Consider the following 23,638-nt stretch of genomic DNA (forward strand, 5'->3'; position numbering starts at 1 on the left):
TTCACTAATGTTCCTACTGTTAAACTCTCAACCACAATAAATACTCATGTGCAAGACAATAGCACACTGACTGGCTCAACAAACACTGTCCTGAGATGTGACAATCCCTACCAAAGGCATCAGTGAACAGGCAGTCAATGCAGGCAAGACCCCTACCTAGTTATACTTATCAGGAAGTTAGTTATCTGGTGACATCAAGTCTCCACAGAACCCAATGAGAACTAAGCAAAGGAGTTTAGGAGCTGTTAAAATACATGTTGAAGTCCATATATTAAAGTACATACACTTTACTTATAGAAGAGGCTGAGAGGTCATTACTCACAAACACTACTATTATTATCTTATTTTAAGCACAACAAATTTGGTGACCAATTTTCTGGGCATCAGAATATTAGAAGAAGAAAATTAAAATTTCAAGAAAGCTAAAAATGCATACATAAGTACAACAGCAGAGAAAGAATGATGACATCTAAAGGTGAAACACAAAAACTACAGAATTAGAGGGGTTGTACAGCTAAGGAGTAATAATTCTATATATTTGGATTATGATACACCACAGACACTAATGTTTGTAATTATGACCTTGGTTCATCAAAAACAAAGACCAAAAAAACAGGTTAAACCATTTTGGTCTGACAAAGTTCAAGCAAAGTATATGACATATTTTATAAAAAGAATCAAAGAATTAAAAATTGAGTATTATATATAGAGTCAACTTTCTACAATTTGCAAAATAAACTTTTCTTGAAATAAAGCTTTCTCATATAACACGAGGCCAGATGACTCTAAGCTACAACTCGTTGTTAGAAGTTAATCAGCTCCTGTAACTACAAGTCTCACCATGATTGTTACACATCCATTCTGAAACAAAGCCTGGACCCACTGGTCATTAGCTTATTAGTGGTAACACTATCCAAACATATTAGACTATGGATACCATAACCAAAGATATTATAACAGGCTACCTACCATTCTTTAACAGGCCTCCATAGAGCTTTACTATCACACTGTTTTCAGGGTTGCTGGTATAAAAACTGGCTCCTATGTGAGATCCTTTTAGGAGGGTCTTATGATACTAAGTAACTACATGCTGCGGGATCTAGAGAGCAGCATAGTAGAGTTGAAAAGAACATTCATGGGCTGTGTATGACACACACAGCCTAAAGTTTGAATCCCTGCCTTAATTACCAGTTGTGTCACTGTAATACATGCAATACATTATGCATGGAGACTCACTTTCTTCACTTGGAAAGTAAGGAAAATATCCCCTACTTTCCTTCTTTTTCTTAAATTTAAATTCAATTAGCTAACTTATAGTAGTACATCATAAGTTTCAGATGTAGAGTTCAGTAATTTATCAATTGCATGTAACACCCAGTGCTCATTACCTCACCGGCCCTCCTTAATGCCTATCCCCGAATTACCCCATTCCGCTGCTCCAGCAACCCTCTGTTTGTTTCGTATGGTTAAGAGTCTCAAAAAAAAAAAAAAAAAAAAAGTCTCTTACGGTGGGGATTCCCAGGTGGCTCAGCGGTTTAGCACCTGCCTTCCGCCAGGGTGTGATCCTGGAGTCCTGGAATCCAATCCTCCCTGCATGGAGCCTGTTTCTCCCTCTGCCTCTCTCTCTCTCTGTCTCTCATGAATAAATAAATAATTTTTTTTTAAAAAGAGAGTCTCTTACGGTTTGTCTCTCTCTGATTTCTTCCCATTCAGTTTTCTCTCCCTTCCCCATGATCCTCTGAATTGTCTTTCTCTGACTTATTTCACTCAGCACAATACCCTCCAGTTCCATCCACATCAATGTAAATAAGATTTCATGCTTTTTGATGGCTAAGTAATATCCCTGTGTGTGTGTGTGTGTGTGTGTGTGTGTATACACACCACATCTTCTTTACCCATTCATCTGTCGATGGACATCTGGGCTCTTTCCATACTTCAGCTACTGTGGACATTGCTGCTATAAACATTGGGGTGCAGGTGCCCCTTTGGATCACTACATTTGTACCTATTAAAACTTAATAAAAAATCTTAAAAATAATGAAAAAATTAAAACATTTTGCAAAACTGAGTATTTATTAAATGAGCTATTTTTCTTTGCATTTAATTAATTTAAACCGTCCTAAAGTAGAATAGATTCAATGACACAAAAGTCAAACTGAAGAGAAAAAATGGTTCTCAAAAGGGATTTAAAGCAAACCAGGGATCCCTGGGTGGCGCAGCGGTTTGGCGCCTGCCTTTGGCCCAGGGCGCGATCCTGGAGACCCGGGATCGAGTCCCACGTCGGGCTCCCGGTGCATGGAGTCTGCTTCTCCCTCTGCCTGTGTCTCTGCCTCTCTCTTTCTCTCTCTCTCTCTCTCTCTGTGTGTGACTATCATGAATAAATAAAAAAAATTTTTAAAAAAAATTTAAAAAAGCAAACCAGGCTGATGAATGATGAATAAATTACGTAAATATCTACATTTTATTTGTAGTCTCTTAGGTAAATGTATCAAAGCAAGAAGTTCTGCCATTACTCAGTTACCCTTCTAAAATCGGCTCAGAGGCAGCCTGACAACATGGAGGTAGGGAGTAAACATGTCCAGCCCAAAAAGCTGTTCTATCTAATCATATAAACTAAACTTGTAGGTATGAAAAGGTATGACCAGAGATCTAGCTGGATCTCACTACTTTCTCATTTGGTACTATTATCTTTCTACCAACTATAAAGACAACAGGTAAGATCTAAATAAAAGATTTCCCACCTACAAATTTTGTCTTAAATATAGGTAAGTAGTAATTATGCTGATCTAACACTCTTCTATAATACTTTTTATTTCTTTATTATTATTTTTTTTAGAGGGGACAAGTGACAAGTGAGGGGGGAAGGCTACAGGGAGAGGGAGCACAGAGCCCAACTCAGGGCTCAATCTCACAATCTTGAGACCATGACCGGAGCCAGTATCAAGAGTCAGACACTTAACCAACTGACCCACCCAGGGACACCAATACTTTCAAAGCATTAGTGACAGGTAGCTGTAAGAGACCTAGAGAAGGGTTTTGGAAAGAAACTAAGTATTTCTTCACACAGAGATCAAGAAATTCAATAAATATTCTGTGAAGAGTAGAAACCTTCTTTCCATGATGAATTAAAAACTGGACAACAAAGGATTTGCTAATATAGAAAGTTTCTCCCCAGAAAACAATGTATGTAGATATGGAGCTATAGTTGCTACCTACATAGCCATTAGGGTATGTATACACATAGATTGGAAGGGAACAAAAGATACCAAACTAGCAGGTCAAATCTTGGCTAAGGTGAACTACTCTCCTTAGCACATTATTAGAAATAACATTACCAGTCTGTAGGACAAGAGAGGAATAGAATTTAAGCCTTGACTCTTGCTTATCATTAAAAGAAAAAAAAAAAAAGCACTCAGAGTATTTTCAGACTTTCAGCAATAGAAGTCAAAGCCCTTTCCTAACTACTATTATCTTCTACCTGCCAGACATTTTGTCACCATATTAGCCCTTTTTTACTCATGTAATTACCAATTTTAAAAACTGATTTCTGTACTTGTTTACTATACATTCTTTCTCCAGTAGAAGTTGCTGCCCAACTTCATGAGGGCAGACAGAGAGCTAGTCTGGATAGTTTACCAGCCCTTACAACAGTGCCTGCCAAACTGAAGAGGTCCAGTAAATATTTGCTGAATGAATGAATGGATGAACAAATGAACAAATCAAATTCTGCACCAGCATGATTCCCCCCCTCTTCATGATCCTCAGTCATGAATATATTGATTTTGTGAGTGATTTGGAAATTGAAGTGAAAATTTCTGGTAAGAGTAATTGGATACGGGACACTCAAAAGCAGGAGTTGAAAAATAACTATTGCAGATAACTACAAAAAGAAAAAAAAGATGCAGGCATTTAACTCTGCTAAATACATTTTAAAAAAGACTCTAATACAGTGACTGCTCCACAGACTAGACAATTTCCTTGCAAAATTATTATAAGCCATCAGTCTCACCCCAAAAACTTCTGTTAAATAGACTGCTTCACTGGCAGGAATATATGTGAAGATAAGAGCTTCAACCATACAGTAATTTCTGTAACAGAATATGTGCTTCTATGGTATGTGCATAGTTTTCAATGAAAAATTAAGACTTAATAAATGTTGCAACAAATTCTAGTATTTAATCATTTAAAGCTATACTGTACATAAAATAAACTTAAACCATATTATGACACTTACTAGAGAAATATCTAGTCACAAATACTGATACTTAAAATTCTGTGATGCAGTAAGGCCTAAGAATCAAATCAGAATTTCTAGTTTCTAAGACATTCTGTAATATTATGCTAAAAAATATAACATAATGACAAAATTAATGTTTTAAAAATTTAATGAAATGAGAATAAAGAACAGTATACATAAAATAATACCCACAAAGAGGGGCACCTGGGTGGCTTGGTGGCTGAGAGTCTGCCTTTGGCTCAGGGTGTGATCCCAGGGTCCTGGGATCGAGTTCTGCATCGGGCTCCCCACAGGGAGCCTGCTTCTCCTTCTGCCCATGTCTCTTGCTGTGTCTCTCATGAATAAATAAATGTTTAAAAAGAAAAAAAGAAATATCATAAAAAATTGCCATTCAAAAACATAAGGAACTGTGTTTACTATACTTGTAACTTATAATAAATCTGACTAAGCAGGTGAAATATCCATAATTCAGCAGTGTTATCTGTAAAATACATTTTTTGTAAAGTTAATACCTGATGTTCTGGCTGTAAGAAAGGTCAGCTCGTGAGAATAAAGATGTCTACTGCACCTGAGAAGATTTCTTGTATAAAATAAAACAGTACTTCATTTTTAAATTACTGATATATTCTCTATTAATGAAAAATGATCTGCCACAGATACTACTGACAGTATCCAAGAGCTTAGGATGCCTCTTTTAAAGGATAACTTTGGGACTGCATATCTTCATACTTGCCTCCTGCATAAACCCTCATTGATAGGAACTCTTGAGGAATGTTATAATTGGTTCACAAAAATCCAAATCACTACAATTTCAAGAATAGTAATAACAGTACCTGTTTATTATATATCAATCACTGTTCTAAATCTTTACATACATTATCTGATTTAATCCCTTCAATGACCCATTACACAATAGATAGTATTAATATCTAGATTGACAGACTTATCCTACTTAGAAATTTCTTGAGGTCTTACTACTTTTGATTAAGCATATATGTTATTTGATATAACAAGACAGCTATCTTGAGCTATTACCTCTCAGTGCCAGGCAGCATAAGAAGCCCATTTTCTCCTCCAGGTATCACTTGGTTCATGGCACCTACCTTGCAAGACACCGTTTAGCTTCTGATTATCTGAGGTAGAGGTGTGCTGGAGCCAGACTACGCCACCTTATAGGAGCTGAGTATGTATATATATTCCCAACTCTGCATTTGATTAACATTACATTGGAAACTTAAGATTGGCCATGGTGAGAGTGTTTTAGACCACAGACATTGGCAATCTGGGACTTTTTTTATTGAAGAACTAGTTGTTAAATATTTACTCACACACCACTGATCTGAGGAAATTTATACTAAGTTTGTCAGGTCTAATTCAGATTCAGGTAGAATGAGTTCATGTCTCCTAATCATTTGGACCTCTAGATATCCAGAGCTCTCAGGAGAGAGGCAACCAATTTTCATAACTGCTCACTTAGATCTAGAGTTACTCTTACCCTATTCATTTCTACAATATGATTCATTCTTAAACATCACAAACTTCTTAATCACTGTAATTTCATCCTAAGACGCCACTGTGTACTAGATTCACCATTATGTACTATTAAGAATAAAAAAAAAACACTGCCAATTGAATTGACATAACATCTACTCTAAGATGCATCCTGGTACTAGAAATACTGAAATTTTAAAAGTGTGCATATTAAAAACTTATGGGAAAAAAAATCATTTCTATATTGCTTACTATTGTTTTCCAATCCCAGAATCTTATTTCCACATCTCCTTTCTCTTGATATTCTACTCCTAGATCTTCCACCTTAATGGTTTCCCCAGTGCATATTTATATTCACAAATATCTTTACTTATAGGCTATAAACAGAATGAATTCTGTTCTTAATAAGAAAAATTATAATTCTGAAAGTAGTGCAAAATAAGAAAAGAAGATAATAAAGTATCAGAATTTGATAGTGGGAGAGGAAAGGAGAATGAAGAAGTAGAAAGGGAGGCTTCTCTGAGAAGCAAAAGACTGTAAAACAGAAGAAGAGACCAAAAAAAAGTTATAAAATGGCCTTAGTAGCATATATTACTATAAAGCTAGTTTTAATTTTATGGTGGGGAATAGCTGATTACCAAGATGAACATCAAAATCTCCCCCAAAAGTGCTCTCACTGCTTTGAGAAGATACGAATCTAGCCTAATGTGATTAAAATGACATGACGTGAATCCAGCCTAACTTCCCTAATTAGCATAATGAAGAGAAATAAAGCATATTTTCTGTCTTTTAGCAAATCACCAATTAAAATTCAATAATACTTTGAGGTATCTTAACTTTTATCAGTACTCTTAAAAACTTGGAAATGATTCTACTTACTCTCCATCCACTTCTGGTCTTCTACATACACAATGAAACTTGCCACCAAAATCTATATAAAGATCATTTTCTACAATATGAAAGATTCGTCCAATGACTAGTTTATCCTTGGCAGGTCCCATCTGAGTAAGAGGAGAATGTCTCAACATAGATGCAAAGGATTCCATATTTTTTGGAGAAGCCTAAAAAAAAGAGGAGAGATTTATAAGCATATAATTCAATATAAAGGTATGAATGATATAATAAAATCTTACAGGGGAAATTTTTAAAAGTCAATATGCTGTATATTTACATTTTATAGCAATAAGAAAAAAAATTTAAATGGAATTTTGCTTAAAAAAATCGATATACTCTTCAACCTCCTGTTCCTCCCTTTCCTTCTTCAAGAAGAAACCAAGAAAAGTGTTTAGTGGGAAATGATGCTGATGTGTTGGCTCAGTGTAGAATCTGGAATGTGAGAAAAGTAAGGAGTATCCTATAAGACAAAACCTCCTACCATGGAGACAGAGGGAGGTCAGGGTCTGAGCATGTGGGCATTCAAGAAAGTGATTAACTTTATTCCTAATACTGATTATCTGCCAAAAAAAAATCTTTCAAATTCAAGTTTAGTGGGACTAACTGAATAGTCCTCAAAAAATTAAAAATACAATTACCATATGATCTAGTAATCCCACTATTGGGTATTTAATCAAAGAAAATGAAAAAAATTAATTTGAAAAGATTATATGCATCCCTATGTTTATTGTAGCATGACTTACAATAGCCAAAGTATGAAAGCAACCCAAGTGTCCAGTGATACATAAATGGATAAAGAGGACACACACAAAATAGAATATTACTCAGCCACAAAAAGAATGAGATCTTGCCATTTGCAACAACATGGATGAAACCTATAGCATATAGTGGTAAATGAAATAAGTCAGATGGAGAAAGACAACTGTCATACGATTTCATCTGAATGTAGAATTTAGTAATTTTACTCATGTGAAATTTAAGAAACAAAACAAATAAAAAAAGAGACAAACCCAAAAAGAGACTCTTTAATAAAGAGAACAAATTGGTGGTTGCCAGAGGAAATGGGGAGGGGGGGGATGAGTGAAACCTAGGGGATTAAGAATACACTTACCATGATGAGCATTAATGTACATAATTGTTGAATCATATCATATACCTGAACTAATGTAACACAGTATATTAATTATACTTTAATTTAAAAAATAGCCAAATAAAAGGGCTTTTTAAAATTTAAATACAGCTCCTTGTTTTGTGCTGCTCATTTTCTAGGAGTCTTTTTTACACACTGAATTTACTTAAGGTATGACTGAGCCTATAATGCAGGCTCCTTCTTTTTTTAACTTACAAATTTTTTCCAAACATGCTTTTTCAGAAATCCATGAGTACAGACTTGTACCTTCTACTCATCTTTAATTTGTGTCTGCTGTGGTATGTGCATTCTTTGGCTCAAACTAAGGGAAGCACTAAGTTTCTGTTTTTGAGAACTAATTACAGAAGAATAGTAACAATTTAATCTACCTACACCCTGTATTTGGAATAAGTTTTACATCTGTCATTTCAGGGAGAATTATTAAGAGTTTGATAGTAAACTTACTCTAAAAATTATAAAACCATATTTATGACTCATTTTAATACATGTAGTACTCCAAGGATTACAAATTCAAAAGCTAGGCTGAGTGGGGACTTGGTAAGCAGAATATGTGCCAGTCTAAAAAGTACAGCCATTGGGACACCAGGTGGCTCAGTGGTTGAGCATCTGCCTTTGGCTCAGGGTGTGATCCTGGAGTCCGGGGATCGGGTCCCACATTGGGCTCCCTGCATGGAGCCTACTGCTCCCTCTGCTTATGTCTCTGCCTCTCTCTGTGTGTCTCCCATGAATAAATAAATAAAATCTTCTAAAAAAAATGCCTAAAAAATACAGCCACTACTCAGCTCTAGCTACAGTTACAATTTGAGTTCAGTGTTGCCACATCTTTTGATTCTCCAAGAAAAGCCAGAAATCCATGTAGTAACATAAAATTTCCAATTCTGGGGATCCCTGGGTGGCTCAGCGGTTTGGCACCCGCCTTCAGCCCAGGGCCTGATCCTGGAGACCCGGGATCGAGTCCCATGTTGGGCTCCCGGCATGGAGGTGCTTCTCCCTCCTCCTGTGTCTCTGCCTCTTTCTCTCTCTCTGTGTCTATCATAATAAAAATAAATAAATCTTAAAAATAAAAAAAAAAAAGAAGTGACTAAGTGTAACCAAGCTATAGGGTAAAAACTACTTTAAAAAAAATTTCCAATTTTTCCATGTTTATTTTTTAAAAAGTCTTTTACTTTATCAATCTAGTAAAACACACTTTGGCCCAAAGACCAAAAGTCTGTGACTTCTGCCTCAAGGAAAAAAAAGTCAAAATATTTGGCTGATGCCAAGTCCCTTAGATGCGGGAAGGAGGGTATGGTGATGGATCTGTTTCAGTGAATTGAAACACACTGGGAAGGAATCCTGAGGACTGAAGTGTCCATCTAAACCAAAACAAGTCCGTATATCAAGATGTCAAATAAAACTAAAAAGGTAGCCAGGAATATTATGCTTTGAGCCTTACTACTAGTTTTATAACTCCACAGAGTATAATATTAAAGATCCTTAAATAAGCACCTCAAACAAATAGTTATTTCTTGCAGAGAGCCAAGGATGAAATACATTCTACAGGCTCAATGCAGACATGGGCTATGAGTTGTCCTCTAGAGGTAGCACAAAGAGTAATACCAAGCCAGCAGTGATAAGAGTAGCTACTATGACACTCCACTGGGAGCCACTATGTCCTCCATAACAGCTGCCACCAGAGCAGATGAAAAGAGCACTGCTCAAAGGAAAAGCAGAGTATCAGCTTCTAGGCCTCATCCTGCTTGCAGTCAAAGAGGTCAAAGAGCTACAGGTACAATTTGAGTCCAGTGTTGGACTGGACTCTTCTTCCTATGACCTGCTTTCTCATTACTCTACTCCTGTGGTTGAAAGCTCCTCCTCCCTCTTCCTCCTCCCTCTTCCTCCTCTTCTCCCCTCTCCCCACCCCCACTCCAGCCCCTTTGGAAGACTTTCCATTGAAGCTACAGTCTAATCAAAACAGCTTTAGGTGATAGGAAGATCAAGTAGTAAATCCAATAGTTTTAAACACTTATTAAAGATAATTTAGCCATCACTAGAGTCTGTTCCTTAAATAATGCAATCTTTTAACTGTAAAGAGATGTTTGGGCTAAGATTGTATGACAAACTATTTCCTCCTAAGTTTGAGAAAATAATTAAGTGTTAATGACTAATTATTTAATAAGATCTCTTAAGGCCTTTTAGTAAATCTGTTGTAAAATATTTATATTATAAATTTCATTAAATTATGAGTGACTTTTTATATTGAAGTATAATCACAACATATAATATGACAGAATAGTTTCAGGTTTATAACATAATGATTTGATATTTATATACACTGTGAAATGATCACAACAATAAGCCTGGTTAATTAATACCCATCAGCATATATACTTACAAAAAAGTATTTTTTCTTATGATGAGAATTTTTAAGATCTGTTCCATTAGGAACTTTCAAATACAAAACACAGTACACAGTACTAGCAACTATAGTCACCATGCTGCATTCCCCCCATTTTATAAGTGCAAGTTTGTAGTTTTTGACCTCAGATCACTCTCCCACCTCCCATCCCACCTCTGGCAACCCCCAACCTGTTCTCAGGTTTTTTTGTTTTGTTTTGTTTTTTAATTTATGATAGTCACACAGAGAGAGAGAGAGAGAGAGAGGCAGAGACACAGGCAGAGGGAGAAGCAGGCTTCATGCACCGGGAGCCCGACATGGGATTCGATCCCGGGTCTCCAGGATCGCGCCCTGGGCCAAAGGCAGGCGCCAAACTGCTGCGCCACCCAGGGATCCCCATGAACTTTTTTTAATGATCAAGTAAGTGATATCATACATATTTGTCTTCCTCTGATTTATTTCACTTAGCACAATGCCCTCAACATCCATCAATATTTTTGCAAATGGCAAGATTTCCTTCTTTTTTATGACTGAACAATACTCCATTATGTATATGTATATATACACACATTTTCTTTATTCATCCATCAATGAAAACTTAGGTTATTTCCATATCTTGGCTATTATACATAATGCTGCTATGAACATGGGGGTGCATACACCTTTTGAGTTAATGTTTTTACTGTCTTCAGATAAATAGAATTGCTGGGTCATATAGTAGTTCCATTCTTAAATTTTTTTTATACATCTTTTTAAAGATTTTATTTATTTATTCATGAGAGACACAGAGAGAGGGGCACAGACACAGGCAGATGGAGAAGCAGGCTCCATGCAGGGAGCTTGATGTGGGACTGGATCCTGGGTCTCCAGGATCACGCCCTGGGGGTGCTTAAACCACTGAGCCACCCGGGCTGCCCCCATTCTTAAATTTTTTAGAAACCTCTATACTGTTTTCCATAGTGACTATAAGAAATTTACATTTCCACCAACAGTGGTACAGCATTCCCTTTTCTCTACATCTTTACCAATACGTGTCATTCCTTTTCTTTTTGATAATAGCTATTTTAACAGGTGAGGTTACCTCACTGTGGTTTTGCTTTGTATTTCCCTTATGATTAATGATGTTGAGTATCTTTTACATACTTGTGGGTTATCCATATGTCTTCTTTAGAAAAATGTCTACTTAGAATTTCTGTCCATTTTTATTTTGTTTTCTACTGAGTTATATGATTATTTAAATATTTTGGATATTAACCTCTTATTGGATAGATGATTTATAAATATTTCCTCCCATTCAGTAGATGCCTTTCATTTTGCTGATGGTTTCCTTGCTTTGCTGTAAGAAGCTTTTCAGTTTGATGTAGTCCCACTTATTTTTGCTTTTGTTGCTTTTGCTTTTGTGTCAGATTCAAAAAATCATCACCAAGATCTATTACCAAGGACCTTACCACACATTTTCTTCCAGATTTATGGGTTTAGGTCTTATGTTCAAATCTTTAATCCATTTTGAGTTAATTTTTAATTTTTGTATATGCTGAAAGACAGTGGTCCAGTTTCATACTTTTGCTTGCAGTTATACAGTTTTCCCATCACCATTTATTAAAGAAACTGCCCTTTCCCCACGTATATTCTTGGCTCTTTTGTCATAAATTAACTTAACATATACATGTAGGTTTCTTTTAAGCTCTCTATTCTGTTCCATGGTCTATATGCCAATAACATACTGTTTTGACAACTACAGCTTTGTAATACAGTTTGAAATCAGAAATCGTGGTATCTCCAGGTTTGTTCTTTTTTTTCAAGGTTACTTTGGCTATTCAGGGTATGAAAAATTATATTTTAAAAGAGATTTAAAATTCAAATAGTAATAGAATGCTATTGTTTTTTATTCCATCATTTTTGCCTACACTTTGTTACATTTTACAATGGAAATCAATGTATTTTCAGTGACTGAAAATGATTTTACCACAAGCATAAAACCCCTGGATTAACACCTGAAATTTGCTTTTAAATTGTACACTCACTATACTGTTTGGACACTATTCAAGTAATCAGACAAAAGCTCTCCTTCAAAAATCATAATCTAGAACTATTTCTGAATTCCTCGTTTGTTTGTTTTTTTTTTTTTATGATAGTCACACAGAGAGAGAGAGGCAGAGACACAGGCAGAGGGAGAAGCAGGCTCCATGCACCGGGAGCCCGATGTGGGATTCGATCCCGGGTCTCCAGGATCGCGCCCTGGGCCAAAGGCAGGCGCCAAACCGCTGCACCACCCAGGGATCCCTGAATTCCTCGTTATTTGCCAAATGTCTTCTTAAAAAATAAGTGTAGCAATTCCATCAACCCACGTTGACAATAACACTGTTAGCTCCTCTTATGCTGATGCAGACTACAGAGATTATAGTAGGTACACTGTCACCTGCTGGGTATACCATGGAGCTCAGTGTCTAACCCTGATGATGGAAATGTTCCCATAAAGCTCATTCATACAGTTATCATAGATAAGGCAGGTAGAGCTGACTGCTTCCTTTAAGAATTGGTCACAGGGCTTAGATTCCCTAAGTATTCCTGTTATACTACTGTACTACTTTTCCCTTTAAGGTCTAGAAGTTGAACAAGACTGCCCAGGTAGAATAGAGGAAGGTGAAGGGATCACAAATATAGGGAACAGTATCACTTTAATTTATTCATTTTCCAAATGTGTTCAGTATGGAGTGCCTGTCATGTACTAGGCTTATTCTAGCCTTGATATAAAAATATGTAAAATAGCAGGGAAAACACAGAGTTAAACCAATATGACAACAGTCCAAAAAGTTGCTGTAAACAACTGCTACCCTCACATAGGTCGTAAAGAGTCTCGTACCATAGTGAAGTCAGATTCAAAAGAGGTCTGTCATTAATGGGGTAGCAATACTTGCTCCTTCTTTTAAAAAGAAATCTTTGACAGCAGTATGCAAGATGGACCAGAAAGAGGGGGAAAAATTAAAAGAAAAGTGTTCAGAGGCTCCTCCAATTAGCTAGGACAGGGATGATAAGGCCTACACTGATGCAGTGGCCACAGGAATACAGCAGAAGGAATAAAGAGCTATTTACCAAACAGTACGCAAAGACTTGATCTCCAACTGGCTACAGAAAGTAAGGCAGAAGGGCAACCATGAATAAGATGTAAGAGCAGTACAGGAGAAGTAAGAGGGTAAGTTAGTTCTACACATATTAGGTTGTGATACCTATAATATTTCAGGGAATACTGGCTATCGAGTACATACTTAAAAATTATGGTTCAAAGGAGCACCCAGGTGGCTCAGTTGGTTAAGCGTCCGACTCTTGATTTTGGTCAGGTCATGATCATGAGACCAAGCCCTCAGCACATACTCAGTGGGGAGTATGCTTGAGATTCTCTCCCTCTCCCTCTGCCTCCTCTCCAGCCCCCACCAAAATAAATAAATAAATCTTTAAAAAAAAGAATGGTGCCCATATTTATATGCATACTAACATAAATTTATACATTTATAGTGATATATACAAATATAATTCCTTCTAAAGAAATACTATTAAATGCTAACAGTAATAATTTCTATGTAGGAATATTTCTTTATATTACTTATTATGGAAAATCTAGAACATAAAATCTATGTATTACTTTAAAGTTTCAATGAATTTTAAGTTTATATAACTTTCACGCATATAAGGACATTTAATATACAGCTTGGAATCAGAGGCTATTAGTGCTAAAAACATGAAATATCAATTTGTTCAACCATCTCACTTTACATGCAAATACCATACCTGTTATTCAAAACTACATGATATGGCTGAACAGTGACCCTTAAATACAAGTTACTTCAGAAGACGAAAAGTATATAGAAATAGTATTTTAAAACTTGAAGGAAACATAAAGCAAAATAACAGAAACACTGAGGAAAACCTCAGTTTTATGACCAACTCTGCCATTAAATAGCCAAAAAATCTTGAATAAGTCATTTAAGTCTTAAATTTGTCTTCTCATTTGTAAAAGAAAAAAAAATGGATTGGATAACTACAAATTTAGTAACAGGAATTATTAAATATTCTAAAATGTAAAAAGGATTTTATAAAGTAATAAACATAAATGGAAGGCAACTTTCTAGTAAATACTGGAATATATGCTCAAAGATTTTTTAGTGAAGGAGCATGATAAAAAAAATAAGTTTAGAAACCTCTATAATAGATATCATCATAGTAGGAAAATAATTATGCTAAGTAGGGAGAAACAGATTTACAAAAGGAGGCTGGATAATCAGTAGCCTTCTCTTTCAGAGATGAGCTTGAGTCACACCCTTAAAGATGATGGAAGGGAAGTGGAGAGAGAGAAAAAAACCTTGGGACCAAAGGGTCCCTTAAAGATTTCTAGTAAGACATAAGTTATCTGATTAAACGATAAAGCATGCAGGTATACACATGGAACAGTACTTCAAACCATTCTGGGATATGGGACACTTCTAAAACGGAATTAAATTGTCATGTTCTAAGATCCTACTATAATTACTCATAGTTTTTTTCTCTTAATCGAAGTATAATTAACATACAGGGCTATATTAGTTTCAGGTGCACAATGTAATGATGCAACAATTCTATACATTACTCAGTGCCCATCCTAAGTATACTCTTAATCCCCTGTATCTATTTCCCCCATCCTCACTCAATTCCCTTTTGGCAACCACCAGTTTGCTCTCTATATTTAGGAGATTGGGTTTGTTTGGGGGTTTTTTTGGGTATCTTTTTCCTTTGTTCATTTGTTTTGTTTCTTAAATTCCACATGAGTGAAATCATATGGTATTTGTCCTTCTCTGATTTATTTCACTTAGCATTATCTTCTTTTTTTTTTTAAGATTTTATTTATTTATTTATGAGAGACAGAGAGAGAGAGAGAGACAGAGAGACAGAGACACAGGGAGAAGGAGAAGCAGGCTCCATGCAGTGAGTCCAACGTGGGACCTGATCCCAGGTCTCCAGGATCAAGTCCTGGGCTGATGGCAGCACTAAACCACCGAGCCACCCGGGTTGCCTCAGCATTGTATCTTCTAGTTCTAATATTATGCAATTTATTTAATAACATTCATCACATTTAAAATCAATTGTTAAAAGTTTGTCTTCTTTGCTATAATCCTTTAAGATGGAAAAGGAGGGGATCCCTGGGTGGCGCAGCAGTTTGGCGCCTGCCTTTGGCCCAGGGCGCGATCCTGGAGACCCGGGATCGAGTCCCACATCGGGCTCCCGGTGCATGGAGCCTGCTTCTCCCTCTGCCTGTCTCTCTCTCTCTCTCTCTCTCTTCTGTGTGACTATCATAAATAAATAAAAAATTTATTAAAAAAAAAATAAGATGGAAAAGGAGAGGTCTGTTTTGTTCAGTACTAAAAAAGTTTACATAAATATATTATCTTAGTTCCTGGAAGACAAATAAAAAAACAGGATGGATATATTTACTGACTATTCTAAAATGAACCTTCTAAAATCAATTTCTACCCTATCCTTGGCACCACCCCTTCCTGTGTTATCCAAGTACCAATAATTAACAAACTCAATAGTCAAAACATTGTTTTTAGGGATCTGCTATAAAATGCACTGCTATCTACTTCTACTTTTTTATTCTAACCCTGCACAACAAAAGCACAGGGTTAACAAGCAAATAAAGCCTAGAAGAAGTGTACAGGACAGGAATTGTCTCATAAATAGGTACTCAAAAAAGTCCCTAGGTTAAGGCTGTGAACACAAGAAGATGAGACTACCAAAATGGTTCCAGAAGAATACAACTGTAAGATGGGTTGTCTATATTAATTCTGGGCTATCTGGGGTTTGTTTTCTAAATTGATTGAACCTAAAGGGATTAGTGAACCCATTTCCACGATAAGGGACACTGATGGTCCACAATGTGCATTGGCAAGGCAGTTTCTTAAATTAACATCTGTGGACACCTATAACCAAGTGCCTATAGAAGGCAAGGCTTTGTCATGGGAAGTATCTTCTGCCTCATTATCAATTAGGTCAAAATACAGAAGTATAAAAGTGTCATTTGCTGTTAAGTGCACTGGAAAATGATTAACCTCGCGGGGGGTTTAAATTCCCAGCTAAAGGTTAACATAAGGGATCTGAAAGCATCTATAACTCTCCTAAAAGAAATCTTTATCTCCTTTAGCTTCAGGCCCAAGATCTAAAAAAAAAAAAAAAAAAAAAGGCCCCCAAAAACAAAAAAAAAAAAAACAAAATCTACTTCTGCAGATGGCTGAATAGCAATGCAAACTGAGTTCCCAACTTCACAGGTCCTCTAGTGTTAAAATTGGGGCATTAAGGTGGTGGTGAATTCTGAAAATCAGAATGGGGCATATGGGCAGATGCTAATGAACCTGCAGACCCTTAGCCCCTAAATTCTGCCAGTGTCCTTCGCCATTAGAAGAAGCCCTTCTATCCCAACCTGAGGTTAGTTTTCCCTTTCCTGAAGTACCTGCAATGGTCTACCTGAGTAGTTGCAAGAGCCCACTGATCCTCCTAAGCACTGATCTCTTCCACTTCTCATCGCTTGTAGACCTGCATTGTTTGATATGGTATTCACTAGACATATGTAGCTATTCAAATTTAATTAAAAATAACTTTTAGCACTAGATCTATAACCAAATTCAACTCTCAGCAGACCGCAGGGGGTGAGATACAAAGTATGGTCCATGAAGAGGTACAACACACACCAAAAGAACTGAATGATTTTGTTAATTCATATCAATATAAACAAAGGATCTGTAAGGGAATGGATCCTAAGAGTACTGGGTTAAAGTGAAGCGAAGACAGTATTGCCTTGGGCCAAATTTACTAGTACGGGCTCACTAAGCCAAGATTCAGATACAAAAGTTAGCTTCAGAGACTAGGTAGGCATGGCTCTTAACTGGTTGGTTGGTTGGCTGAATAAAACCTAAACCCAAAGATAGACTACACCACATGAAGTGGAATCACTAGAACTTCTTTAGTACACCACAGAGAAAAGAATCCAAATGTTTAGAGAAAATAATAGAATGTTGAAGTATATCATTTACAACCTTTTCACCTAGCCCTTACTGTGGTCCCTAGCAGGATCTGTAACACTCAGTTCACCAAAGCTATGGGGTGAAGGGAGCACCAGCATTTCTAAATTGCTGTGTGGTGACTATTCTCCGCACTAGTACTGATCGGTAGGAACTGCTTCCAAAAGGAGCTCTCTGAATTCAGTTAAAATAATGAGATCTTGAAGCGGCAGGAGCCAAGTCAGCACTTACTAGCCAACAATATGATAGTCATGGTTATCATAAAGTAATAGAGTGTAAGCAGTAATCCAAACAGTCTGACTTGAAGAGCTCTTTTGTAGAATTGAAATAGATGGGAAAAGTCTGTCGTTCTAATGAACAGAAGTCTGGACTGAATAACCACAAATGACTGTCAGGGCCACTCAACAAAATCCCAAAACTGAACCAATTCCTAGACACGGAGTCCTCTAAATGAAGAGAAGATCAGATCAAGGAAGGATCCTGCTACACATAGCTAAAAATTTATACTGTCTATCTTCCTACTAACGAGAGTCATAACTATTTACCAAGGTGGGGATCCCTGGGTGGTGCAGCGGTTTGGCGCCTGCCTTTGGCCCAGGGCGCGATCCTGGAGACCCGGGATCGAATCCCACGTCGGGCTCCCGGTGCATGGAGCCTGCTTCTCCCTCTGCCTGTGTCTCTGCCTCTCTCTCTCTGTGACTATCATAAATAAATAAAAAAAAATATTAAAAAAAAAAAAACTATTTACCAAGGTGTCCACTGGGGAAGGAGAAATAATCACACTTTTTAAGGATTATGTGAACCTCTATAACTCTTGATGACTCAATGTGCTTCTAGTCAGAACAGGTTTATGGTGGGGGGTCACATGATTAATGGGAGTTTTAGCTTAGGCCTATCCTCTGAACTTACTGTAGTTCTCTCTCCAGTTCTAGAATGCATAATGGGAATAGATTTACTGGCAGAATGCCCACATTAGTTCCTTAATCTGCAGAGTGAGGGCTATTAAGGTAGGAAAGGAAAAGTGGAAAATACTAGAACTTCCCCTACCTACTGAACAAGTAAATTAAAGGCAATACTACATTCCTGAAGGCACTGCAATGATTAGTGCCAAGGACCTAGAAGACGCAGAGTAGTGATTTCTATCACATCCCCACTTAACTTGCCTATGTGGCCCTACAGAAAACAAATGTGTCCTACATAATGACAATTTAATATCATAAATTTAATCAAGTGGTAACTCCAACTGCAGCTGTTGTTCCAGATGTGGTTTCACGGCTGGAGCAAATCAAATATCCCCCACCACCTGGTATGTGCTAACTGATCTAACAAATGCTTTCTTTTTCTAGATCTGCTAGTAAAGACTATATACCTCAGGGTTACATCAATTCACCAGCTCTGTGTCATAAACTGGTATACAAAGACTGCCATTTCACTCTGCTGGACATCATGTTGGTCTGTTATACATACTGATTGGACTGGAAATAAAAGTTTCAACTACTCTAGACACATGGTATGACACATGTATTCCAGAGGGTGGGAAATCTCACAAAAATGCTGGGCTTTGATGAAATTCTTAAGAGGCCAGTGGTCTAGGACACGCTGAGATGCCATTTTTACCACTAAGAAAGGTGCACACAGTACTTACTGGGTCTCTTTGAATTTTGGAGGGAACAAATACCTTATTTGGACATTCTTCTCCAAATCTTTTACCAAAGTAACCCAAAAAGCTGCCAGTTTTAAGGGAAGCCCAGAATAAGACAAAGTTCTGCAACAGGTCCAGACTACCAGGCAAGCTATTCTACTAGCCAGGCTTTATAGCCTGGCAGATTCAGGCTATACCTGAGTATTTCAAGTATCTGTAGCAGATAAAGATGTAGAATGGAGACGTCATCAGACCTCTCTGTAGGTGAATCTTAATGCAGAGCTAGAGTGGTCCGGAAGGACAGGGGTAAAGGAATAGCCCCTCAGTAGGCAGAACTTTGAGCAGTGCACCTGATGACCTTGCCTGGAAGGAAAGACAGCCTAAAGAACGGATCTGTATTCATTTGTATAAAGTGACTAATGATTTTGCTGGATGCACAGGGATTTGGAAGTCACATGATTCAGAAATAGATGACAAGGTCTGGGAAAGAGATATGCAGACAGACTTCTCTGAATGGGCAGAGTGAGAAAATAAATCAATCACATGTAAATGATTTCTTTATCAGTGGATGTCAACCTCTTTCCCCAGCTATTCCTGTACCACAAATGGGTTCAAGAACAAAGCTGCCACAGCAGCAGGGACATGCTTCTGTCTTAGTAATAGGAGGGCTATCTGAACATGTTCCAGATTGCTAGTCAATGAAAAATTTCACCAAGGTGGCAGGCTGCTGAATTTTTGTGGGCTGGAGGTTATGCATGGATTCAGAAACATTCACTTCTACTCACCCATGTGGATCTGGCTACAACCACTGCTAAATGACCAATCTGCCAACAGCAGAGACCAACAATAAGCTTCTAATATAGCGTCATTTCCTAAAATGATCATATAGCTAGCTGGTGGCAGGTTACACTGGGCCATTTTATAGAAAGGATTGTGATATATTATCACTGGAATAAACACTCTAAATATAGATTTGCCTTTCCTACCCACAAAGCTCCTATCAAAACCATCATCCATAAACTCAGAGAATCTCTTGTTTACTGTCATGGTATTCCACACAGCATCTTCTAACCAAAGAAATCATTTTACAGAAAATGATGTGTAATAATGAATTTTTTCCTTGATATTAAAACAAACCCTTTAAAAAACTATATTCTGGATTTTTCCAGTATTCTGAAAAGACAAAATGTCTGATTATATCTTCTGCCTTCTGGAATGTTCCAGCATTTTGAAATAAAAAATATCAATAAGAAATATTTATGAAAAAGTAAAAAATAACATTTTTAAAAATCTGTATGAAACCTAATATATTGCTAAAATAAAAATATAAACTGTCTTATACCATCAGTATTCTGCATAAATAAACCAAAGCAGCAAAATCTTAAAAGAATAAAATGTTCTACTGGGTCATCTCAAAAACTCTTGCAAACCATTTTTGACTATGTTGAAAAGTCATATGCTACCCTCTACTGTTAAAAAACAGTATTATTCACAAAGCAGAAAACCAATTATTTGCTCAACTATTGCCATCTTGTGGCTGTTAAGATAGGTCATCTGCAATTGCACATCCTCCAATTGGCTTAACATTATCTGTTGAGTACAAATCTCTACTATCTAAGTGACATAACAGTGTCAGAGATTTTTAAATATTTATTTTTTTAAAAAAGAGGAAAAGGAGTCTAAGTTAAAAAATATACTTAGCAAACATTTACCTGTTCTCTATACGTAAGAATGTGTTATGTTGGTTACAAAAATGAAAGCAATTGGTCCCTACCCTCAAAAAAACAAGAAAAAAAAACTGTTGCAGAGATAGGTGCATAAACTGGTATTAGGTAATAAACCAAAGAAAAACGAAAATGGATATGTGAGCATGGGATGAGTATGGTACCTACAAACCCCTATATCAAACAATGGCATTTCAGTTCATTCAAACTTGAGATTCCTTTAACTAGCAAATTCAATGAAATCTTAGGATACGTATTTCATGATGAACTGCCCTTGATTAAATTCCTGCCTGCAGGGGAAGGTTTCTTTTGAGGATAACTGGCCTTGCTCTTACTATCACTTATTTCCGAGGTGCCCATACACATACCTATGTTGGCACTCTAAGGATAAGAATGAAATCATTGAGAACAATTTCAACCTATGTTGTTGACTATACATACATATTGTTAAATCTAATAGGTCGAAAAAAAATCTAATAGGCCACTCAAGATATTATAACTGTGTAAGTTTAATTCCAATTTAAGTCTATAAATATATATTCAACCGCTAACTTATGTAAAGAGTAAATAAAAAATGATCCCTAATCTTCAGGAACTACAATCTAAAAAATAGGATAGAAAAAGTTCTCAAATGACTTCAATATAGCTTAAAGAGTGGTGTGTGTACCATTAAGGAAATCTAAAATAAAGCTCCAGAATATTCAAAAGGAGTTTCACCTGCTTGATGAGACGATAAACGCCTAATGGAGATGATTTTTATAATGGAATTTGCAGGCAGGGAAGCTAATTCCAGGGGAAAGACAAAGAAACAATGACTTGTTTAGGCAACAGTGAACTATTTATTTCCACACAGAAAGATTTTTTGAGTAGAAACCATGTTATAAATGAAATCTTGCATAGAACCCCAATATATACAAAATAAATGTAGTATTTTGTTAGGATAAGGGTATTTTATGGTTCAATTTGATAGCATTTGCTTACTATGAAGTCAAAAATGTGAACATAGATATTTTGATAAAAATTACAAGTAGGTATCAGTGGTAAGGAATAACAACCCCAGTTCCCAATTTCAAAACTCAAATTGCCTATACACTTTGACCCAGCACATATCCCATGTATGCAAAAAAATATATACAAATGGTCACTGTAGCATGGTCTGTATTTATATTAAAAATCAAAAAGGAACAAAACAGAAAATAACCTAGAAGCTCATTAATGAAGGCCTGGTTAAATAAATTATGCTACACCCATACCATGGAATACCAAGCAAATTTTTTTCAATGAAGTATATACATATTACACATATGCAATAGGGAAAAATATACTTTCAGGTAAATATAACAAAGTATAACAAAGTTATACTTACCTGAAAACAGCAATTTTCAGCAGCATCAACTAAAATATACCGAGTGCTTATTAGCATCAGGCATTTTGTGCTAAGTATTTAAATAATACGTTCTTTAATCTCATCATAATTTCATGATAAAGAATTTTTACAGAAAAGAGAAGATAAACAGATATTAAGTAATTTTCCAAGAAAACATAGCCAGAAAATGATAGAAGAACCAGGATTCAAACTGAGACCATCTGAATCCAGAGCTTACACTCTTCAAACAGTAATAATTCAAAACAGTACCAACCAATTTGTGTTTGGGTATAGTGATTACTTAAAAAATAAAATCCTTAGGAGCACCTGAGTGGCTCAGTCAAATGTCTGACTCTTGATTTTGGCTCAGGTCATGATCTCAGATGAAGCTTCATAAGATGAAGCTCCACAATGGGCTCCATGCTGGGCAAAGCTTGCTTAAATTCTCTCCCTCACCCTCTGTCCCTCCCCTACTCCTCCTTCCTTTCCTCCCTCCCTCTCTCTTTAAAAAAAAAAAAAAAAAAAAAAAAAAAAAAAAAAAAAACCACCACCAATAACAACAAAAAAGCCGCACTCTCAAGTTATTCCCTATGATCTCCTTATTTGTTGCAAATAGTCTCCTTTGTGTGACAACTCCAAGCACACATACACACACAAACACACTCTCCCATCTGGAAAGTTAGGGAAAGGAAATGGGGGCTTTAACATTTCCCATAATAACCTTCAATGCTATTTAAATTTCCTTTTTAAAGTAAGCAATATTATGTTTATACTTTTCAAAAATTTCAACCATATGACCAAGGTGAATTTCATTCATCTTATAAACTCAGGGTACTCTCCAATGAATTAGATCCAGGAACTTCAAAAAGTGAACATTTCTTCACAAAATTGAATCTCTTTCAATACCTCAAAACTGTTCACATTCCTCATCATAAATACTAGTCAGAAAAGCACTAAAAACTTCCAAAAAGCACTAAAACCAAAACTAATGTGGTATTTTCAGTTTTATCACTCTTAAAATTACTTTTGCTCAATCATTATTATAGACAAGCACACTTAACTGATATGCTGAAACTTGTACTATTCTTAGCTATACAACTGTTTGTAAGCAGTAACACACAGATCTCAAGCCAAAGACAGCCCAGGCAAAATTAACACAGGAAACAACAAGGATGAGGAGAAAAAGGAGCCCTCTTACACCACTGGTTGGCACACAAACTGGTACAGGCACTCTGGAAAACAGAATGGAAGTTCCTCAAAAAGTTAAAAATAGAACTACTCTATGATCCAGGAATTGCACTCAATACTAGGTATTCACCCAAAGGATTAAAAAAAAAAAAAAAAAAAAAAAACAGATTCAAAGGGGTACATGCACCTCGATGTTTTATCAATATTTAAGCTAAATTAAATCAAATTAATTAAATTAAATTAAATTAAGATAAAAGGCTTTATCAACAAAATTTAAGCTATTGAAAAAGCCCAAATGTCCATCAATTGATGAATGGATAAAGATGCAGTATACATACACAATGGAATATTATTCAGCCATCAAAAACAATGAAATCTTGCCATTTGCAAGGATGTGAATGGAGCTGGAGTTTATTATGCTAAGCAAAATAAGCCAGTCACGGAAAAACAAATATTATATTATTTCACTCATATGTGGAATTTAGGCAACAAAACAGATGAATGTGTGGGAAGGGAAGAAAAA

The 23,638-nt window shown here is 36.3% G+C and overlaps 1 protein-coding gene across 2 annotated transcripts in view; it reads right to left on the bottom strand.

Moving 5' to 3' along the window:
• MRPS28 (mitochondrial ribosomal protein S28) overlaps nt 1–23,638 on the bottom strand; it is a 100,888-nt gene that overhangs the window by 73,014 nt on the left and 4,236 nt on the right. For both annotated transcript variants that reach the window (XM_038579590.1, XM_038579589.1), the window contains exon 2: nt 6,608–6,789. In XM_038579590.1, coding sequence (XP_038435518.1) covers nt 6,608–6,789 — 182 coding nt within the window. The remainder of the gene's footprint in view (nt 1–6,607; nt 6,790–23,638) is intronic.

This window comes from Canis lupus, chromosome 29 (assembly GCF_011100685.1).
Source record: "Canis lupus familiaris isolate Mischka breed German Shepherd chromosome 29, alternate assembly UU_Cfam_GSD_1.0, whole genome shotgun sequence".
Lineage (NCBI taxonomy): Eukaryota > Metazoa > Chordata > Mammalia > Carnivora > Canidae > Canis > Canis lupus.